The sequence below is a fragment of the Pezoporus occidentalis genome, unplaced genomic scaffold (genome assembly GCF_034315485.1).
Source record: "Pezoporus occidentalis ecotype Australia unplaced genomic scaffold, CSIRO_AGI_Poc_V1 ctg81, whole genome shotgun sequence".
Classification (NCBI taxonomy): domain Eukaryota; kingdom Metazoa; phylum Chordata; class Aves; order Psittaciformes; family Psittacidae; genus Pezoporus; species Pezoporus occidentalis.
Window position 1 is genome coordinate 1077205 of NW_026916170.1, and position 22309 is coordinate 1099513.

The 22309-nt window shown below is 35.1% G+C and overlaps 1 protein-coding gene across 6 annotated transcripts in view; it reads right to left on the minus strand.

Annotated features, from left to right (window-relative positions):
- Window positions 1-22309, minus strand: part of NLGN4X (neuroligin 4 X-linked) — a 181979-nt gene that overhangs the window by 75600 nt on the left and 84070 nt on the right. For 4 of the 6 annotated variants that reach the window (XM_062603761.1, XM_062603763.1, XM_062603762.1 and 1 more), the window contains exons 4-5: window positions 7883-7942; window positions 4468-4620 (exon numbers count right to left, since the gene is read on the minus strand). The exons of 1 other annotated variant lie outside the window; for it this stretch is intronic. In XM_062603761.1, the coding sequence (XP_062459745.1) occupies window positions 4468-4620; window positions 7883-7942 (213 nt within the window). The remainder of the gene's footprint in view (window positions 1-4467; window positions 4621-7882; window positions 7943-22309) is intronic. One more of the 6 variants, XM_062603765.1, reaches the window with a different exon arrangement.

The following is a 22309-nucleotide window of genomic DNA, read 5'->3' on the forward strand; positions in this document are numbered from 1 at the left end:
TACTCTGCTGAATTTCCATTATTTCAGTTAAATAATTCCATATATACTTTTGGAATTCTGAAAATTCAACTCAACAGTTGAATAACTTAAAATTATTATAAAAAATTTTATCATCCTACACAGTGCACAAAGCATGGGATGTGGGGGTGGAGACACTGGAATTTATTACTTCTGTGTGTTGTAGTATGCAATTTATCAAGATACAGGAGCACTGACTTGCACTGGGACAAGTTAGGAATTTCCTCTAACTCCAGCAGTGTCTTCAGCTGCCACCATGGAGAGGTATGAGTAGCAACAGAAACTACTGAGCTGGCAGATGCAGGATCCTCACAAACCCTAAAGTGCATGAGAAATTAAACTTAGCACAGCAGCACTCTACTTTTTGAACAGTGTCCACTAAAATAAGTAAGAGGAAAAGCTTTAACTTTCTGTTTTATTGTCCCAGAAAGATCCTATCCATGGAATGTATTTTGATAAATACAAAATTATACTCTAAGTCAAAATAAGGCCTTTTGAATAACATCAACAACCCTATTATTGCTGCATGCAAGCTTGGGGGGGGTCTAGAAATCTCAGGAACAGTAATTCCAGAAGTACTTTTACTCAAAGGACAGAGAGGGATAATTAAGAAGTTGGTAAGTCTCTCGCCCAGCTGTCTGCTATTTTGCTGTTGTGCTATGGGAACACAGAGAGAGAGGGAGAGATGAAGTACTTACTCCCAGAGAGCTCTGCAGTTATTCAAGATGTAGACAAAATGTGGTTTGTCTGTATTCTGGAGTTACAGCACAATCTAAAGCCTTACATTTTACCCACATGGAAGAAAAAAAGATAGGTATTAAGATATTTCTCTCCATTATCCAGTTAAAATGTTTTATAGCCCTGAAGGTCAAGTAAAGCCTTTTTTTCTGTGTAGGATGCCTGCTTTCTGATTAACCTGAGACTAGAATTTTCAGTATCTCACTTTAGCTAACAGGCAACCAGACTTTTGCCAACTAAAGATGGAGGAACCTAGTCTTTATCATGCCTGCTAAAAACCGGTTTTAAAGTTAAAGGGGTTCAGTGTGCTGTATTAAAACCAGGTCTTTATAAATCATAAGACTCCTACTAACTTACAGGATGATCACAGATTTCATTAAATGTAACTAAAATTACATTATATCAGAAGGCAGTAAAAGAAACACATATAGTTTATATTCTATTACCTTGACAAATATACCATGGCTGTATAGGTACTTCTTTAGGCCAAACTCAGTGAAGGATAGTTAGGTAAATTGGTCCTTAATAATTTTCATTTTCCCTCATGTATGAAAAATACATTTCCAAAATCCAGATTTTCTCAAACATATGTAATCAAGTTATCAATTTGATCCCAGGATCTCAAACTGGGATTTGATCGCACAGTTTAAACCTTGGGAAGATGATGCTAGTAGCAGCAGATCAGCAGCAGTTGCCTCTTCAAGTGTGTGGACAATGCAAAGATGAGTAGTGCATTTGGTATGATAGAGGGAGCACTTAATGTGCTATACCATATAGAGGGAGCTTGACAGCCTCGACAACAAGACCAAGTGCAAGGTCCTGCACCCCGCATTAAGAGCAAACCCCAGTATCAATATAGATTGAGTGATGAATGGATTGAGAGCAGTCCTCCAGGGAAGGGCTTGGGGATATAGGTGGATGAAAGAATTGGACATGAGCCAGCAATGTGAACTTGCATCCCAGAAAGGCAATTGTATCCTGGGTTGCATCAAAAGAAGCATGGCCAGCAAGTGCTTCTGCCTCTCTGCTCTTGTAAGACCGCACCTGGAGCAGTGAATCCAGTTCTGGAGTCCCCAGTACAAGAAAGACATGGACCTGTTGGAGTGCAGAGGAGGACCACAGAAATTATCAGAAGTCTGGAACACCTCTATTAAGAAGAAAGGCTGAGTTGGGATTGTTCAGCCTGAAGAAATGAAGGCTCCCAGAAGACCTTAGTGAGGACTTTCAATATGTAAAGGGGGCTTATGAAAAAGATGAAGAGAGAATTCTTACCAAGACCTGTAGTGACAGGACAAGGGGTAATGGTTTGAAACTGAAAGAGGGTAGACTTAGATTAAATAGAAGGCAGAAATTTTTCATAATGAGGGTGCTAAAGGCACTGGAACAGGTTGTCCAGAGAAGTTGTGCCACACACCTGGAAGTATTCAAAGTTGGGCTGGATGGAGCTTTGAGCAACCTGATGTAGTGACAGATATGCCTTCCCATGTCGGTGGGGTGGACTGGATGATCTTTTGGGTCCCTTCCAACACAAACCGTTGTATGATTCCATGATTTGTCTGGCTACTATCATCCAGTGATTATCTGTGCAGTCCTAATAGATTTTCTATCTACTGTTGTTAATGACACTATATAGACTGAAAGGAAACAATGTAATGTGCCTCAAGAACAGAACCAACATTTATTGGAAGTATGATGTCCCACATTCAGGTCCATTCAATTCAAGTGATAATTTTCCAAAGGAAGGAAAGATCAGTCGTTCTATCTATCTATCTATCTACCTACCTACCTACCTACCTATCTATCTATCTACCTACCTACCTACCTATCTATCTATCTGTCTATTTATCAAGGGTCATCAGTAACTCATTAATGTGAACAATTCAAGGCATATTCCTCCACCAAAGGAAGCGATAATAGATACAGAATTACACACCTCTGCCATTAAAATCAGGTTTGCATGTGTCCTCTTGTATAAAGTTATAAATTCAGTGCAACTGAAACACAGCAGATTTACAGAAATAAAGATATCTTTCAAAAAGAAGATAATCTAGACTAGAATAGATACAAATCTTGTCAATCTTTCAAACTGCATGCTGTAATAATTATTATAATTATGTAATAATTATACTATTTTTTTAACTTTCATAATAACAGTTTGTTTTCCACATTGTCGTTTACCTGAAGAAATTTTTGTTTTCTTTTTCTTACTTACTAAGCAAGTAAAAAATACCTGGAATTCACCTATCTTCCAATGTCAGGCAGAACCTAGTGAGTTCTCAGGATCATATTTACATTTCATCAAGGAATTAAAAACAGAAATACACTCATAAAACACAATTCTCTGGATTTTTTAAATGCTATGTGTATAGTCTGAATTTCTTTTGTTCTTCTAATTCAATCACAGATCTTCTATAACAAAGAATAAATTCCATAGTGTCTTAAAAGCTTGACTGCCACTGTTGAAAAGCAGTATTTAATGCCAAACATAACTGTATTTTTTTATTAATCCATTTAAAATCTTCCAATACCTATCTGTTTCTTATAGGAATGCATCTGTACATAGTACTCTGATGTGCTAGAACATTCTTGAAACACATTAACCACGTTAATAGATAACTCAGCAAAAGAAGTTTCCTGTGTTTCAAAATCGTGCATGCCAAGAATATGAATCAACTTTGCTATCAAGAAAGATTAAAAAAAACCTTTGTAAATGCCATTCTAAATAAAAAAAAAAACACAAACAAAATTGTTACACCTTACCTTGCATATGTAAAATGCTGTAAATATGAACATTTGAGCAGTCTATATGCTATTCTATACAAAGTATATGTTTTTTTCAATAAGATAAATAAACTCTAATGTTTGCTGTTATGAGCAAATTTTTAGTTTAAATTTCTATGGCAAAGTATAACTTCAATAAATAAACCTTCATGTGGAGAGGAGCCTGGTATGTGCAAACATCCAGGAGCTAGAATCACACAGGCAGCAGAAAAGACTTGTGGTGTATTGTCATGGATCTAAGGTTATTTTGTTATTCAATCTAGTGCTGACGGAGGAATTTTTATAATGTCAAGAAGATGCAGTTTTTCTATTTGAAAGAAATATCAAATTCTCTCAATATTATAATTCATCATTATGGAGTTCTTTATATTTAAAAAGATAACGTTACATTACTTCTTGACTCAATATTATCTGCAACATAAATTTAATCAGGGTATATAGCTTGTTTTGTCTGTATTACCTTCATATCATCTACCCCCAAAAACCTGCACACAACAATAATAAATACAGATAAACAGTAACATTTTCCTCTTCCTATCATTACCCATTGTTTTCAAATTGGTGAGTCCTCATCCTTGGTTAATTTATTTTTCTTTACATGGAATCAAGAAGATTTTAATAAGAAAAAGATGCAAGTTTTCAAAACTTGTTAAATCAGTAAGCCAAGAGCAAGCATGACCTAACGACAAATTTAAAATAAACTAGCACTAACATCATTATAAATATCCACTCATTTTTGTCTAAGGTGAAGGGGCCTGTCAAACAGAAAGTAACTTAGCCCAGTTTCCATAAAATATTGAACAGAATTCAAAATCCACCACCAAGAATGGTCTGTTTTAAAACTAGCCCAAGGATGTAGAATCAATCAGTAAATAAATAAAGCAATCACATCTTTCTATGAAATTGGTGGTGAAGAAAAGAGTCACTTACCTAGAACCCCCAGCCTGTAATTGAGAGTGATAACAATGACATTTCCATAACTTGCGAGAATGCTGCCATCAATCATATTGCCAGTACCCTCCATGTAAGATCCACCATGGATGTAGACCATAACGGGTTTCTTGCTGTTCTGATCATGAATGTCTGAAAAAATTCAAGTAAGGAAAACATAATAAAGTAATAAAAGATATGGAAATATGGTATTAACAATTTATAACAGTGCTAAAAATATTTCCTATGTTTTCAATAGGAAATTTCACCACTTCAGCTGGTTTACACAGTTCAGGGTCATCCTACAAGTCTAATAGTTACAGCTTGAGTATTTCTCTTGGTTACTTCAAACACTATTTCCTCTGAAATGTTCTCTGAACACTTGAAATATCTTCAGTATTTCAAGGAATTTAATTTGTATATAAAAATCTAAAAGCCTAAAGAGAAAAATCAAATTATGGAATAGTCTTGTCTTTTTTTAGAATATTCTTATCCAAGTATAAATCAGCACAGAAATATCTGTACATATCATAATAAAATTAGAATAATGATCTATACTTTCCCATTCCTCACTGAGACATTATTGTCAAAATTATAGCCCCAATAGTTCAGTATGAGATAATATCACAAAATCAAATCGTTCCAATAGAAGTAAACATAGTACACTTTTCCTTCTTCCAATAGCATATGAGTTAACAGAATTTATGTGAATTCATGGACCAGATTTTTTGTACTGAAATCAAATGGTGTCTTCTGTGTTGTGCTTTTCCTTGTCATAGTAGCTAAGTCTTAAAGAACAGCCTTGAATTAATGCTCCGTAATGGTATTGTTGATCTTCTGTATATGCAAAAAAGCTCTTGACTTCTTGCAAACAGATAAACAACTGGGTCTTTATTTATAAAAAAAGTTACACAAAATTGATAGCAATACTTTCATACTTCATGGTGAGCTATAAAGATTAACTGAGTTGTATTTAGTACTGTATTCATCTCTCTTCCTTTATTAAGCAAAAAGTTAGGTTCCTGAGCCCAGAGATGGTTCGGACTACCTAAATTGGGAAGTTACATTCTCTACAGTAACAGTGGGAACAGGGCTTAAGCTCCTTTAAAAAGCAGAGGGCAACTCAGCAAGCTGCCATTAGGTATACACACCTTTTACAAATAATTTGGTGTATCTGCATGTGTAATAGAAGCACTTTTTTTAATCATACAGTACAACATACAAGAGAAGGCAGAGTCTCTGATTATTCTAAAACAGAGATTAAAACACGGTGTTTGGGTAGGATAGGCGTGTACTGAATAGTGGGAAAAGGAAGTAACAAAATTAAAAGCTGAGCTAAATACTTAGAGGTAGGGCATATAGGTTTAAAATCTTCCAAAACTTCTCCTGAACGTTGTTAGAAAAGATAACAAACGTGATCAGCAGTGAGTTACAACATATATAAAACATGCTGTATTTTATGCACTGTACTTGAGCAGCAGAACAAAATTTTTTGTCATAAGTTCTTAATTGTTGTGACTATAAGAGTAATGCAGCTATTACACAGATCGTATAAAGCAATGAGGTGCATTCCAGTGGATGTATTTTTTTTCTATTCTGAGCATTTTCAGCTAACTATATGAAAGTGTTTCTTCTGTAAAAGCAAAGCTAAGCCCTGAAAAAATGAAAGCAAAGAGTTATTTAACACAATTATTTGTGCTACTGAATTACCTCTCTCCAAAGTCTCAAGGCATGGTTTGTTGTATTTAATCTTTCCTTATTACATAGTTCTACCTTAGGGTTGAATCTTTCACTGCTGAAGTCAATTGGAGGTTTCCTCTTCCCCTTCAGCGGGAACACGATTATCTTCAACATAAAGGAAATGAGCTCCACGCTTTATATTCTCAAATCTAAAGTGGATGCCCTTGTTAACCACAAAAAAACCCTAGCATTTTTAATTTTTTAAGAAGTCTTAGTTACAACGTATTCATAATCCAATATATATTTTAAGTTTTTCAAGCAATTCTGGTTTTGCTTCTAATTTATCTTTTGCTTAAATACAGAATTTGATATAGAAAACTATGATATCATTTCTAAAAAAAACACCTATGCTGCAGAGAAATAGGAAGGTATTATTCAGAAAATAACAGAGAAATTTTGGAGTATTTTGAACAGCATTGTTGTTTTATAAGAAACAGTGTAATTCAGTAATGAGGGGGGTACAGTAGAGGGCAATCAGTGTGAATCAAAGACCTGAGATTTTTATTATGGCATTTTGTGTACAGATAGATAAGCTGCAATTGAGCTGAATTCCCAGGAAAAGCAGAGATAGTGTATGCAGAATGCATGATTCTAAGGCAAACAACAGGGACAAATATTTCAGTTATTTGAACTGAATTCAGATAGAAGAAAACAGGAAAAAAAAAACAACTCCAAACCATGGAATAATGCTTTGGATTGGTTGAGAACAAGAGGATTAAGAAACATACTGCACAAACAACACACCAATAAACTACCCAAGATTTTTATCTTTTCAATTAATTTGAAAAATATTTGTCTTAATTTTGTAAATATAGAAAGTAAAATATACTGTCAGTGTGACTTTAATGAAAACAGTGAGAATAGACCAAGATTTCATGACTTCTTTCTATATCAGTGCATCCCAAACAGACTGGCCGTCCCAAGGCAAGAAAAAAGTATTTCCTTGTAAAAATAAATTTTTGGGTACTTTACTTAACATTTCCTTCAGTGAATCCAATCCAATTCTGAAAGAAGTCAATGAAAATGATTGTAATTGATTTCAGTGGGAATGTGGTCAGAGTCAGAACAAACGTATCTCAGAGGCAAGCTGATTACAGGAAAAAAAAACAATAAAGCAACATCAACAGCTGCCTTTATTTTTGTGTTCTGAAATAAAGCACATCCTGTGAGAAAAAAAAATAAGTACATAAAAATAGCAAAGACAAAGCACAATTCAACTGCATCAATGTACAGCATGTGCCCTGGGGAAACAGTGGAAGTAAAAGAAAGGAGAAATGTGATTTTTTTCATGACTTTCAAACAGGTGAATTTAGAAAATACGTAGGAGGGAAAAGAGCACATGCATGCTTTTAAATTCCATTTTATCAACCTAAGAAAGAATAAAGGAAAAAAAATATGTTGTTTCAAATAATATTTATGTTACTCACTTCACACATATTTAGGGACAACTTTTACACCTATGTCAGAGGAACTGCAGTCTATATGCTAATTTGAAATTTAAAATTTCTAAAGAAGAAAATAAAGAAGCACGCTGAAGTGTGCTTCTGCAAATAAGGGACTAAAAATAATGTTGAAATAACAGCAATAACAATAACAATGATAATCACTATTATAATAAAAATTTAAAAGTTTATGTTCATGCATCAGGGTTGAGCTTTGAAAAAACAAAAAATACCTTCATCTTCACCACGATCATTACTGGTTATATCATCTGCGCTTTTCTTTGTGTTGGCTCCTGGGATCATAGTGAGGAGGAGAATAAAGGGAAAAAAAGAGAATTCAAAACCAGCAGGTTCTCAAAAAAAAACCCTAAAAAAAACTAAAAAAAAACCCCAAAACACTAGTACAAAAAAAAAAATGTAACAAAAATGTCAAAATCTGTTACATTTGAAATTGAAAAACAAAAAAGATGCAAACTGCACATAAACATAAAATGTCAAGAAGAACAAATTGAAAATATTTGAAAAAATGTATCATATTCTGTGACAATGCAGTTACTTCAGTTAAAAGTGATTTCTGCAAAAACAAAATTAATGTGCTATTAAAAAAAATATAAACCAAAAATTATATTAAAAAATTGACCAAATTATGGTTTCTAAGTAAGAAATGCAATTTATGTCATTCTGTTCTGTAACCTTGTAGAAATAATGCCTTCAGTTACCAGCTTGAACAACTTAACATTTTATTTATGCTCATTAGGATTTAAGAATCAGCCACAACCTGAATTTTAGATGGAAATAATGCCAATGAAATTATCTTTGAATCTTACTCAACTGGACAAAGATAAACCATAAAGACCTTCAAATTTAATCTCGTTTCCCATATGAGTAAGAAGATATTTAAAACAACAGACTGTAAAAAGGTGAAACAGATTTGAGTAGATTCCAAACATGAAACTGGTCCAAAAGGAGCCATGGTTCATATAATATCACATTTCGTGCTCTTTAGAAAAACCTGGAATTTAACTGAACACAATTACTTACCATGATAAAGAACTTGTACTTGTTTATTTAAGATTTAGTAAAGAATATATTTTAATTTGTATTCAGTATGCTCGTCAAAATACTTGTGAGGTGTATACATGTGCACAGACACATGCACACACAGATAAACACACATGTCCATACATGCCCTAGACTGTGCTTATGGGAGCAAGAGGAAATAAACATAGCTTTTCCCACTCATTTCCTTGTGCTGTATTACTGTTTCCTGGCAAAAAAAAAAAAAAAAAGACACCAAGATATCCTTGTACCCAGCATTTCGTTGTGATGTCCTTGCTCCTGTAGCAAGTAACCTCTTGTTAAAGGTTACTTGATAAAGAATGAAACATGAATAGGAAACTCAGTTTCTAATTTAACTCATGAATTAAACATGGCTTCTAAAAAAATCAAATGGTTTAAGTCACTACATTAACCATTTTTTTCCTGAATTGTCTTTATTTGGAAGTGTGTTTTCAGGACACATTGAAAAAGAGCAGTATATTAATTTCTGTATGTATGAGTTTGTGTATGAACTCTAGAGTATGTCACAGAGACATCATATTTAGCTAAAATAAGTATTTTATTACTTCTTTTTATTCTGTTATTTAAAATGTCCTCATATCCCTCATATCCCTCAAAATTCAGGGTTTCAAGTATATCTCAATCCACGATTGTAAAACTGACAGAATGCAGTTAATCGTTACTACTGTATTTAAGAATTGCTAATATATTCAGTTTGGGGTTCTGTGTACTGGTTTGCTTCTCTTTGATACAGACAGAATACAGATTTTCTATAGAAATTTTCTGGAAACACTGCCACTCTATATGGAGTAATGGTGATTAGTGAGTCAAAATGTGAAAAACAGTGGCTGAGACTCATCTCCACACAAAGCTCACATTTTCAATGCCACTGTACAGTATTTATTGTGTATGTAACATATCAGTGCATTCAATTATATGTATTCAGTACATAATTAGGTAAAATATGACTGTTAATGAAACACAGATGCTCTCTAATCTGTCAAATTCATTGACAAATGTTAGATACAGGCTCTAAATCTCAGTCAACATCCAAGTTTTGGATGTCATGTGGGCTACTTTTTTCCTCGCTAAGGAGCTCTATGTGCAATGTAATTGTAAAGTTTAATTCAGTAAGCATTCATTTTTAAAAGTTTTTAATTCTTAAACACTGACCCATGTATTAATAAACTAAAAAAAAAAAAAATTACTTGATTTCATTTATCTGTGGATGTAAAGTCACCTTGTATTCTGAGATGCATTCCCAGTGCCATGCATACATCTATCACAAATGAAGAAGTCACATTGTAAGCACATCCTCTGGCTCACATTTCCTTTGATAATGAATAAAAATCTCATTCAGAAGAAGATTTTCTGGGGTTGCAAGTCTTCCCAGATGTATTCAAAACTTATGCTACATCTTCCTCTATTCACATAATAGTGATAATATATGTGTATGTATATATATATTTTTTCATATATATATATATATATATATATATAATGTAGTCAAGTCCCATGCATGCAGTTTACCATTCCTTGCATTTTAGGTATCCACTCTGAAGCCTCTAATGGCAGCAAAAAATTATCAACGACTGCTGAAGCTGACGCCATTTCTCTGCAATTTATATGCAATTGCTCCATCTGTCACACAGTACACCTTTTGACCCCATTTAATTTTGGGAAATGCTCGATTTTCAGAAACCACATAGCACATTATTAGTTGTATGACCTCCTAGTTTCACATAGAGCATGCTCAACTTTCTGGAAACTTCCAGCTGCAACCAGATTAATACAGGATTTAGTAGTCATTCTCTTAGTGATATGTTTTATTTATACAGTCATTTCAATAGATCTCTAAAGCTCTTGATTTCCCATCCCATGACAGCTATTATAATTTTACAATCACCTCAAGTCAACAGTTCATTACAGACTCAAGGGATCATCAGGAAAGTGGAACTGTACTTTCTTTTCTGCATTTCTCCCAAGACTGGTAGGTTGGCTTAAATTTGAGTTTCACTTAGTGGGCAAGCCTTGAGTCATTTCATGTCCAAAAAGAGGGCTCTATCAATGGGGAACTTTTGTGGTCATAACACTGTCCCTGGCTCATGGCTATGGCTAAGGCTCTCTAGCTACCTTTATAATCATACCAAGAAGTTCTCTACTACCCTATGTCCTAATTTCAGCTATAATTATTTTTTCTTCTTCCTAGTAATTGGTGCAGTGCTGTGGTTTGGCTTTAGTCTGAGAATAATGCTGATAACACACCAATGTTTTAGCTGTTGCTAAGTCTCTCGTGCTCTGCCAGTGAGGAGGGGCACAAGAAGCCTGGAGGACCTGAGCCAAACTAGCCAAAGGGGTATTCCATACCATAGCATGTCATGCTCACTATATAAACTGGGGGGAGTTACCTGGAAAGGACCAGACTGCTGCTAGGGTAGGGCTGGGTATTGGTCAGGGGGTGGTGAGCAATTGTATTGTGCATTACTGCTGTTTATTGTGGTTTTCCTCTTCCTTTTCTGCTTTTAGTTTTATATTCTCTTCGCTTGTTATTTCCCTTATCATTATTATTAGTAGTATGCTCTACTTCAGCTACTGGACTGTTCTTATCCCAACCCATGGGGTTTACATTCTTTTGATTCTCCTCCTCATTCTGACTGGATGGGGAAACGTGGCGGGGAGAGCAAACAGCTGCATGGGTCTGGGTTACTGGCTGGTTATAAACCGTGACAATCTACATACCTGTATTTTTAGAAGCCTGTTGATCTGAATTAGAGAAAAAGAAATATATGCATATTGTCTATATTTAAATAACCATTACTTCTTCATTATTTCCTGAATATTGGCAAAATGTGTGTGCAATTGTGTGTGGGTGTATACATGTGTGTAAATATATACACATGTATGTACATGAAAATGCTCTGTACAGGTAATAGTCTGAACACAGGTTTATTCTCTGGCACAGTCTTCCCATAAAGGTATTAAAATGAAATTATAATCTGTCAGCAGTGTGCATAAGTCCAGCAAACAGCCACATTCAATGATTTCAAAGCAGCCCTTAGATGGGTTCCATCTCTCTCCTAAATAAAATTAAGACTTAGATTCCTACTGTAGTTTTTAATGTGGAAGCCAATGAAAGCTCAGAATTTTACTTTACTTTGTCTGAATTAGATTTCTGGGAGTTTATTTTAATTCCTATATCATCACTGAATAGCAGAAGACCATGATTACAATGGCTGTTATTTTAATACAACAACAACAGAACTATTTGGGTAGCAGCTGCTAATTCTGTATGCCAGCAACATTTAACTAAGGAACATGTAACATAATTGGGTTTGTATTCTTTATGACTCCAGCTACAACACACATAAAAAAGAAACCCCAAAGCACTAGAATTTCAGACCACAGCAAAAGTTTAAATGCTGCTATATAGCCAGGAAATATTTCTTTTCAAGAAAAGAGAATTAAAAGGCAATTCTTCGTCTTTGAAATTGGATGGTAAGAAAATGAGGAAAAATCCCTACAGTTTTGTGTTCCATACATTAATGAGGATTAAAACAAAAAGAAAATGCTATTTCATAGGCTTTTTTCAAATAGTTTTAGAGAACTTATGAGAAAAAAAAATCTATATAGACACTTCGATTGAAAAACTAGATGTACAGACGATACACAATCTTGATCACTATTGGGATCAAAAAGAGCTTACAAAAGATAGTAACAACAGTTACCACTTAGGAGCTATGTTGTTACATGAAATTTTGGCCTGCCTACATTCTGATTATATGTACTATCCTGTATTCACCAGCTAAATGCTACTGACTCTTATTCCAAGTAGCATGCAAAAGATAAATAAAACCTTAATTTATTTAACTTTAGGCAGTATTTCTTCCCTTTAGTCATTTTTTCAAAGCTTCCTATATATTTAATTTTTGGAAAGTGAGTCATTCATTTCAGGAAGATTGTTAAATACATGTCGTGATGAAGATACTGGTATTTACACTAGACACTTGTCATAGTTACTGTAAGAACCACACTTGAAAGCTATTTCTTACTCTGAAAATATTTTCATTTGTTTAGATTGTATTTATTCGTACAATCATAGAATAGTTAGGGTTAGAAAGGACCTTATAATCATCCAGTTGCAACCCCCCTGCCATGGACAGGGATGTCTCACACAAGACCATGTTGCCCAAGGCTCTGCCCAACCTGGCCTTAAACACTGCCAGGGATGGAACATTCACAACTTCTCTGGGCAGCCTGTTCTAGTGCCTTGCCACTCTCAGAGTAAAGAACTTCTTCCTTATATCTAACTTAAACTTTCCCTGTTTAAGTTTGAAGCCATTACCCCTTGTCCTATCTCTACAGTCCCCCTCTGCCATCCTTGTTGACATCCTTGAGATACCGGAGAAATTTCATCCTGGAAAAAACTGTAAAATTACTAAGTTTTATCTTTCATCCTGTCTTACTTTTGGCACTTCTTTTTTTAATAAAATAAAATACTTTGTATAAAAATTACTCAGAATAACATTTTTTAAAACTTTCAAATTAAGGTTTAAAACTTTGTTACACAAGTTACACAACATTTAGAACTTAAAGTCTTTAAATACAGAACATTGCTTTGACATAGCTGTCTATAATGGCTCAAAAGAAAGAAAGCATTGTGCAGCCTATCCTTTCAGTGACCTCCAACAGATAAGGGGAGTGTTTCTTGAACTTCCAGTGTAACTGAATCTGCTTTATTTGACAGAGGACTGGACTGAGACTGAAATACTTACTAATTGAATAGTGAAAGACTCATTAAAAAGCATAAATCTATCATACAGTTATTTAAATTAATTTAGACACGTGTATTTTTTTGTAGAAGCATCCGAAGGAACACTGTCATGAAAGTGTGGCAGTGACCTCTTATAGCTTACAGTTCTCTATTAAACTGGTGTACTTGATGAGATGTGAACATAAAAATGCTAATGTCTGAGTGCACAATACTGCTACATAGAAGCACAGCATTTCCCTTCATCCATTTCACCTCCCTCACCAGCAAAGCCATTTTGAAATTTGTCAACAATACCTACATGCTACTTTCTTGAATTACAACATCCAAAATATAACAATCAGTTCAATATAATGAAATATTTAAAAATACACTCTTTCCCTTTCTGTTACATATACTGCCTCTGTGCTGGCAAAGCTCTCTGGGCACATGCAAAGTTTTCAGCATATGAGAAGTCCTATTCAAAGAAAATACCAGTACATACAAGCTTCCACACTGTCATTAAGCTGGTTTCAGTCTTGTCTGAGGACTGACAACATAATTAAGTCTATAGTAAATACTACAGCAAAGATCCAAGAATATGAAAGCCCCTGTAGGATATATAAATCCCACTGCAAATTTGTCCAGAAGTACATATAATATACAGCACTGGCAAGTCAGTGGGTGTAAGATATGGGTAAAGTAGAATTAGCTGCAGAGGGACATAAGGTTGTTAATATGATGATTATACTACAGTTAGGCTTCTAAAAATATACAGGACTTCTAAATTAGAATGCACAATTCAACATTTGTTATTAAGCAAAATTCCCAAGCCTCCACATAACTACACCCTATGCAACATAGGTAACTAGTCTGCAGAAGGAATCCCATAATGTTCACCTAACACTACTTTCAACTAAAGTGTGAATATTTTCAAATAAGCTTAAGAGAGGTAAGTACCTATGTCCCATTAAAATGAATGAAAATGAATGTGCAAAAAAATGTGAACAGCCACTTTTAATAACTAAAGGTAACTGTTACACCCTCTGCATGCTACTGAACAACGCAAGCACATACTCTGCATTTAACAACTGCTGATGAAGTTGTGCAAACTCCCTTTGGGCATTTGTAGGCAACACTGGAAGCTGTGAGCTGAATAATCAATTCTTAAGAATACTTCTAATTATTTGGTGCAGCTATTTTGATTCTTCATGATGAAAACAAGCTCAATTTGCAGCTGCCTTCAGAGAATTCAGGAAATAATTGTGTTTGTTATTTCAGTAGATCCTGTGAGAATGCAATTTTATCCACAAATGATACAGCTGAATAAGGATCATTTCAATTCACACATGCTATATAATTATTAATTATATTAAGCTAACATCAAAACAGCTCACTGGAATCATGATTTACATTTTCAAATTTCAGTACCACAGCAATCTTCCTAGTATCTGATCCACCTAAACTCCACTCAAACTTGACAGTTGGTTAGTTTTGACGCATGCTATGTTTGTGGATTATATATCTCCTGGTGGACTAATCTGTTCTCTATTGACCAAAGTTAATGAGAATTCATGTCTTATGTTGGTTTTCCATTTTGCAATGTTTCAAGAATAATTTAAACTTAGAATTTTCATTGTTGGGGTTCATGTTTTACTCAAAATTTAGAAAGGAACAAAAGTAGCTTGTCAATTATCATTATGTGACAGAAGTGTGAAATAAGATGAAAATAATAAAAACTTCTGTATGATATACTTACTACATGGCATGTGACATTTGTTATAGTACGATATATTTTACTATTTATTCCACCTGAAAACAAGTTGAATTTTGCATTTGAAAGAATCATATATGAACAATATAGAATCATACGTTAAATGATACAGCTTATGTATGCAATTACTTCTGAGAAATCAAATTCCAGTCTTTGGCTAAATATAAATAGTTCTTGTGAAAAGGAACAAGTCAAGATTTTATTCTTTTGGTTTATGTAAGCAGTATTACTTTATGTGTGCTGATGTTACCTGTTGTCGTATGTACTTCAGTTCCTACAGGAAAAAAAAAACAAACAGTTTGGTTTGTATTTGTGCAGCATTTGTATTCAGCTGTAAAAGAGACCTGAATGTTTCCTTGTCTCAATCAGTGCAATTTACAATTTAGAACACCTACCATCTACTTGAGAAAATTAACTATAATTGACAGCTTTGCTCAGGAAAATAAGCCATGGAGCTTAAGTGTGTTGAAGGTCAATGACAAAGTGAGTGAGCGAGGTTGAAGGTAGGGCTGCCACAGCATCGGTCCAAATTACACCTGTCTGTTGCCATCATTCTGTCAGTCATATCAATACTGAAATACACTTGCAAGAACAAATGGAAATAGCAGCAAGCACCACAGCCACCTTTCCTACCACTAAGAGCAACAAAAAGTTATCAGACTTAAAACCACAGCAAAACAATCACTGTGATCAAATCTCTCAGGTTATTACTTCAGTTTTCTCCTGGCATCAGTGAAGCATTCTGTCCAAGCTCAAAGCCTCCTGACAAAGACTACATGATGTAGCAGAATGAACTTACTCTATGCCCTTCAACTCTCCCCTCCATCCTAAAAAAAAAACCTATTTCTGCCAACTGTTTTCTACCTGAGGCAAAATTTCAAAGAAAAAAAACCACTAGGTGAAAGGTGATTTTTGTAATAGTTGTTGCTCAGCTGGGAAACTGCCAAAAGACAAATTTCATTAGTTTCACTCTTTGTCTATGTGGTTGTACATGTGCGTCTGTGTGACATCCGCCATGTTCTCACGCTCTTTCTAGCCTTCCATGCCTGGATCTTTTAACAACACAGGGAATGGCTGAGGATGTCTATTGTATTTGTTTTGCTTTTCAGGCACCACAGTGGGTAATTTCATAATTCTTACCATCAAACCCTGATAAAATTGGTCACAGACAGTGCAGGAATGTAAAGAAAGGAAAAAAAAAAAAACAAAAACAGAACAAAATCACAAAAGAGACAAGTCATTCCTGACTAATCCAGTGGCCTTCTAAGCCATAGTAAATGCATCACTGCATAACAGAAAAGCTATGGAAGCCATCTACCTAGACTTCTGTAAGCTTTCCTATGGTTTCCAACAACATTGAAGCTGCTAAACTTGAAAGATATGCTGGATGAACTGTTAGATGGAAAAGGAATTGGTTTCACAGCTGACATCCAAAGGCTTACAGTCATCAGTTCAATGTCGAAGTGGAAACCAGTAACCAGTGCTGTCCCTCAGGGGTACATACTGATATTAGTACTGTTGAATATCTTTACCAACAGCACAGTGGGATTGTGTGTGCGCTCAGCAAGTCTGCAGACAGCAGCAAGCCGAGCAGTGTAGCTGATATGCTTGAGGGAAGAAATGTCATTCAGAGGGATCGACAGCCTCAAGAGGTAGCCCCACGTGAAGTGCATAAAGTTTAAGAAGGCCAAGTGCAAGGCTCTGCACCTGGCTCTGAGCAATCCCCAGTATCAATACAGACTGGGTAATAATGGACTGAGAATTGAGAATAGCCCTGTGAAGGAGGACTTGTGGGTACAGGTGGATGAAAAAAATTGGACATGAGCCAGCAATGTGCGTTTCCAGCCAAGAAAGAAAATCATACTGTTGGCTGAATGTGGCCACCATTAGGAGGAGTGGGGTTTTTTTTTGCGTGTTTTCTAAAATCTATGATACATTAGTTTTGTCATATGTTTAATAATTTCTGCAACAAATCTGGGACAGGACATTGTGCAAAATTTACACACAGAGTTCAGTGCAAACATCTTTCTACCTTTTAGCATTTAAATAAACCTTTGCTGTCACCCACATTTTAATTCTGATGGTATAATTTTCTTAGTGATCAAAGTGCATTGCCCTTCTCTGTCCTGTATTGACTTTATCACATTTCATTCCAGTATCTTATTTCACAGGCCTCTACATGGCCTTCCTCTTCCGTTTACTATGAATTTCTGCTGTAAAAAGCAGCAATTCCAGTAACCCCTAATTTGTGATTCAGATTCTTGCCTTTGAAAATAGGTTCCAAATCCATTAATATCAGCAGCATGGTACAAAACAGACCATTAAAATAATTGATAATGTTCCCTCTCTCTAAAAGTAGCTCACAGATTTCCACACGCAGAAACCTGACATCATCTGACAAGTTATTTTCTTCCAACTCCTCCTTCATTCTTTTACACGTTTTTGCATCCTCTGGCACATTCCTTTCTTCACACTGGTTATCTTTCTAAAATTGTGCTCTTACTTCTTCCTTACAAGCCTTTGATCCATCTTTTCCCTCATGCTTTTACTTCATAAAGGTCTATTTTTTCAGTTAACTTTACCTGAGGGTCATGTTTGACTACCCATAATACATACTCCAGTACACTAGACTACAGAAATTATTCAATCTCTTGCTGCCTTCAGTTATTGCTCATCTTCAGCATCCAGTAATAACTGAACATTTTTCCAACTTCTCTGACTCCGTATTTTTTAATCTTACTTTGTTCTATATTTATTCTCTTTTTCTTCTCTGGGTATCTAGTTTTACAGGAAGCAACAAAATCATATGCATTTATTTTGGAGTACCCAAGAATTAAAGATACATAAAAAAGAGTTACAACATATTTTGATAAATTGAAGTGTCAGAAGAGTAAACATTGGCACCTATATCCTTAGATGCATTAAGGATAAACCACTATTTTATTCTCAAACAGGGTTTAAGGATATAATTATTGATGCTCTAGCAAAATACTTCAGTGTCTAATTAAAATAAGCTGTTATAATAGAAGACAAAAGATATTTCTAAGAACAGATAATGTTCATATTAAAATCAAGAAAAATAATGTTCCAAAACCATAAGAAAAGAGCAGTTAAAAGCATTATAGAGTATTTAGATGCATAGACAGAAAACAACCCACAGCTGTCCTTAAAGAAAAAGCATCACTCTTTGATCTCCTAGAAATCTTTAGGCCTCTTCATAGAATACTTGATAAAAGAACCTTGTTGATAAAATTTATTTCAATTTTCAAAAAGTCTTTGATAAACCCTTTATCTGTGGGAAGATGATGAGAACACAAGTATTCCTACAGAAAGAGGCGAAGTAAGTCACAGATTAAAATCAAGCTACACAGTTGTAACCAGAGGTCAATTTTCAACATACCAAAAAATTAACAGTCTAGTGAAATATTCTCTATATTAATCTGATGTTGTGTAACATTCTGTTAACGATCGAGAAAAAGGGATGAATTGTGATATTGTACAATTTTCCAGTAATAGAAACTATATGAGCCAAGGCCAGAGTGAGTATTAATATCTTCAAAGACAGTTTATAAAGCTAAATGATGGATGATACTTAAGATGCTACTTTTTTAACTTAAGTCAAACATATATCTAAATGCCTGTGAAATATGACTACAGTCAGTGAAATATCTGCCCCAGATTAAGACAAATCGAAAACAAGGTATGCTTTTTTTCTCTTTTTTCTCTCTGAATAAAAGGTAACATTAGCATAGATATGGAGATACCTATACAGTAGTAGGTCTAAAAACTTAAAAGAGTCATGCACAGTGGAAAAAGTAACTTGAGCCAGATACAGAATTGTTAAGATCCAAATTATCTATAACTTCCAAAGAAAAAGGCTTAGGCATTACTCTAGTCATAGCAATGAGAACCTTAAGAAAATGGACAAATAAAACACCCAGAATGTCAAAGGATAGTGTGAATTGTTTCTGAAAATATAGTAGTTTTGCACATTAGTGTATAATAATCAGGTATGTCAGGTTTCATCAGGAATGATACATTCACATCCAGTGTCATTTCGAGGGAGAACACAGCAAAAATATAAAGTCTTCCATCAGTACTCTGTATTGCTGGAAGACAAAAATGGTCTTGCATGAAAAAAGATTCAGTTAGAACCCTCAGTTAAATCTAGCGTACAGAAAAAATTAAAAAAAATACCACTGTTCACTTATAGCATGTATGAAGTGAGACTTAACTTTTTGGTAAACTCAGGAGTGTTAAATTCCTCTAAGTAACTGAATATATATTAAAAGCCTTAATCTTTAACAGCTCAACAAAAATGGTAATGCTTAAAAAAAGTAATGAAGTCATAATGCACAGAAACACAGAATATTTGTTAGCATTTTATAGTAACTTCTAGGTATGTTACACCATGTAACTGACACCAACAACTTAACAAAAGACAAAAAAGGCAGTTATGTCTAATTTTATTGAGATAAGCAGGACTGATTTAATTTCAAATTGAGTTTACGGAGCAGAAAGCATGAATTATGTCTATCACAGCACAGATCAGCCACCAATATAACTGGGAAGAAAATTCCCATGAAGTTTCTCAAGACAGAAGTCTCTTGCACAACCAGCATTCCTTACCTCGATGCATAAGAGAGCTACTAGTTTGAGAGAAAGGAACTGCATACAAATTTTTGGTGTGGTCTTATACAACACTTGCAACTTCAGTTTTTAATGATATTAGAGAGTACACTGACTTATATAACAGCATAGTTATTCAAGATGTGACAGCAGTGAAATCAAAAGCAGGTGCTAGAGTGATATTAGTATTGAAGGCAGGATATGACTTATTACTGATCCTAGTACTCACCTGGAATCACAGAATTATAAAATAAACTTTCCTGAAAGTTTTATCCTTGCTTTGTTTTCATTCCACCTTTAAAACTTATTGTGCTATTCCATCTTATTTTCTTCCAACTTTAGTATTATAAAATAAATACTATTTTCTTAAGATAAAATGCGGACCTCTGTCCATCTTTAGAACACTGTGTGCTTCGCAGCTGTCTTGAAATACTTTCTCAAAACACAAAAGCCAAGTATACAACTACTTGCACACTAGTATCAAAAAGAAGTGCATCTCAGTTTCAAAGGTTACTTCAAACCTGCAGTTCATGTGCCAGATAACTCACTTTCAAAATGGATATAGTAATAAAAATACACAAATATCTGTCCTCAAAGAAGGAATGGCAATGGGAAGCACAAGGCAAGTGACTCTAACACCCACACAGAAGACAGACTGAACTGACTGAGAGCTGCAGTGGCATAAAAAAAATGCATCAAGTAGCAAACAATTAAAAAAAAAAAACAGGTCTGTGATCCTCACACTCCCTTTGCACATGCAACTGGCAATGCACATCAGAAGTATTTAAACTCTGTGGATGACATAAGCAATACGTTATTCATTCCCAGACGAAGAATGACAGCACATTCCTGGAAAGGGGCAGAGGGACAAAAAGGGAATGCTGATGTTTCTTTAAACCTCCAATGTATCACGACGCTTACATCATGCTGCGTTGGGTTACATCATGTTACGACTAGTGATGTAACCCGTCGCAATGCAATGCACACATCGCATTCAATCAGCACTTTTTCAGCTTGTCCACATGATCACCGTGGCCAAGAGAGGTTTGGTTGTGTTAATTAAAATTGTTGCATTTCTATGCTATTTCTGGTTGTTCATGAATACAAATTTCCTCATTTTAAGAAAAAGAAGGAAGGCAATTAAAACTAAAGTGTATTCTGAATACATGAAAAAAACGTGTAGAACATACAGATAGGCTTAGTCCTAGTTAGGTGAAATGAAAAACCACCCACATGAATATATAACATAGTAAACTTAGGAGCAAGTAACTCAGGGGAGGAATATGAAATGCTTCACTCTCACTGTAAGAATGTTTCCTCCTTAGGAGTAAAATACATCTTTCTTTTCAGTCAGAGTTTGAGTCAGAGGTTTTCTTTCTGGAATGTGTTAAACAGAATTTTAAGGTAGGAGTTTAGAGTAAGCTTTTCCTATATGTCATGGGTTTAATGCTCTTGCACTATCAAACCAGGCTTCAGCTCTAGATGAAGAAATTATTTCCATGCAGTAACAGGCTTCTGACGGTATAAAAACAGGCTCATCACCAGTATCTCCAATGGACATGCTGGAGTCTGTAGCAGCTGAACTGTGGGTGATGGTGGAAGAGGTGCCCAGCAGGATATTCAGCTGGGCAGCAGCAGCAATTAGAGACAAATATTGCACACCAATGTTTTACTGCTGGTTTTGTTTATGTCCAGTTAATGTTTCTCCCGTTCTGCCTATCTTGCAAATGACAAAAACAGAGGATATAAAGCGTCTTGCTGATTTTCTGCTCTTCTCCTCCCCTCGTACACTTCGCTCATAGCTTGGACAAATACACAAGGCCAAATACAAATATTCAAGGCCAGGTTGGACAGAGCCTTGGGTGACATGGTGACATGTGAGGTGTCCCTGCCCATGGCAGGAGGGTTGGAACTAGATGATCCTAAGGTCCATTCCAACCCTACGATTCTATGAAATATACACACACACATACACCACAAGCAGATCATACCACTTTCTTCCGAAGAACTGACTGTAAATTGAGTATTTTTTTTTAAACTTGGTTTTCAATTAGATGTGAATAGCTGCATCCTCTTCCACTGGCAGTTATAGTCATGAAAGCATTTACCATTTATTGACTAAATCCTACCCTTTTCGCACCGTCTGTCATCTGCTTATTACTGGCTTCTTGCTAGAAGCTAATTCAACTGCACATGTGATTTCTCCAGAGTTCATCTCAGACAAAAATGTGTCAAGTTAACAAAGAACAGCTCTTTAAACTGATTAAGCTAAAACAGTCTGACTGAAATGGGTTAGGAGACAAACATCTGAGTAGCTTCATTAGCAGAGGCAGCAATTGCTATCTTGGAGGGTGACAAGCAATGACTTTGCTTGTACAGCTGCAGCAGGAAATGGATGTATCCACTTCTCTGAAATATTTAAGCAGGTGAGAAGTCATTAGCAGAGAAAGA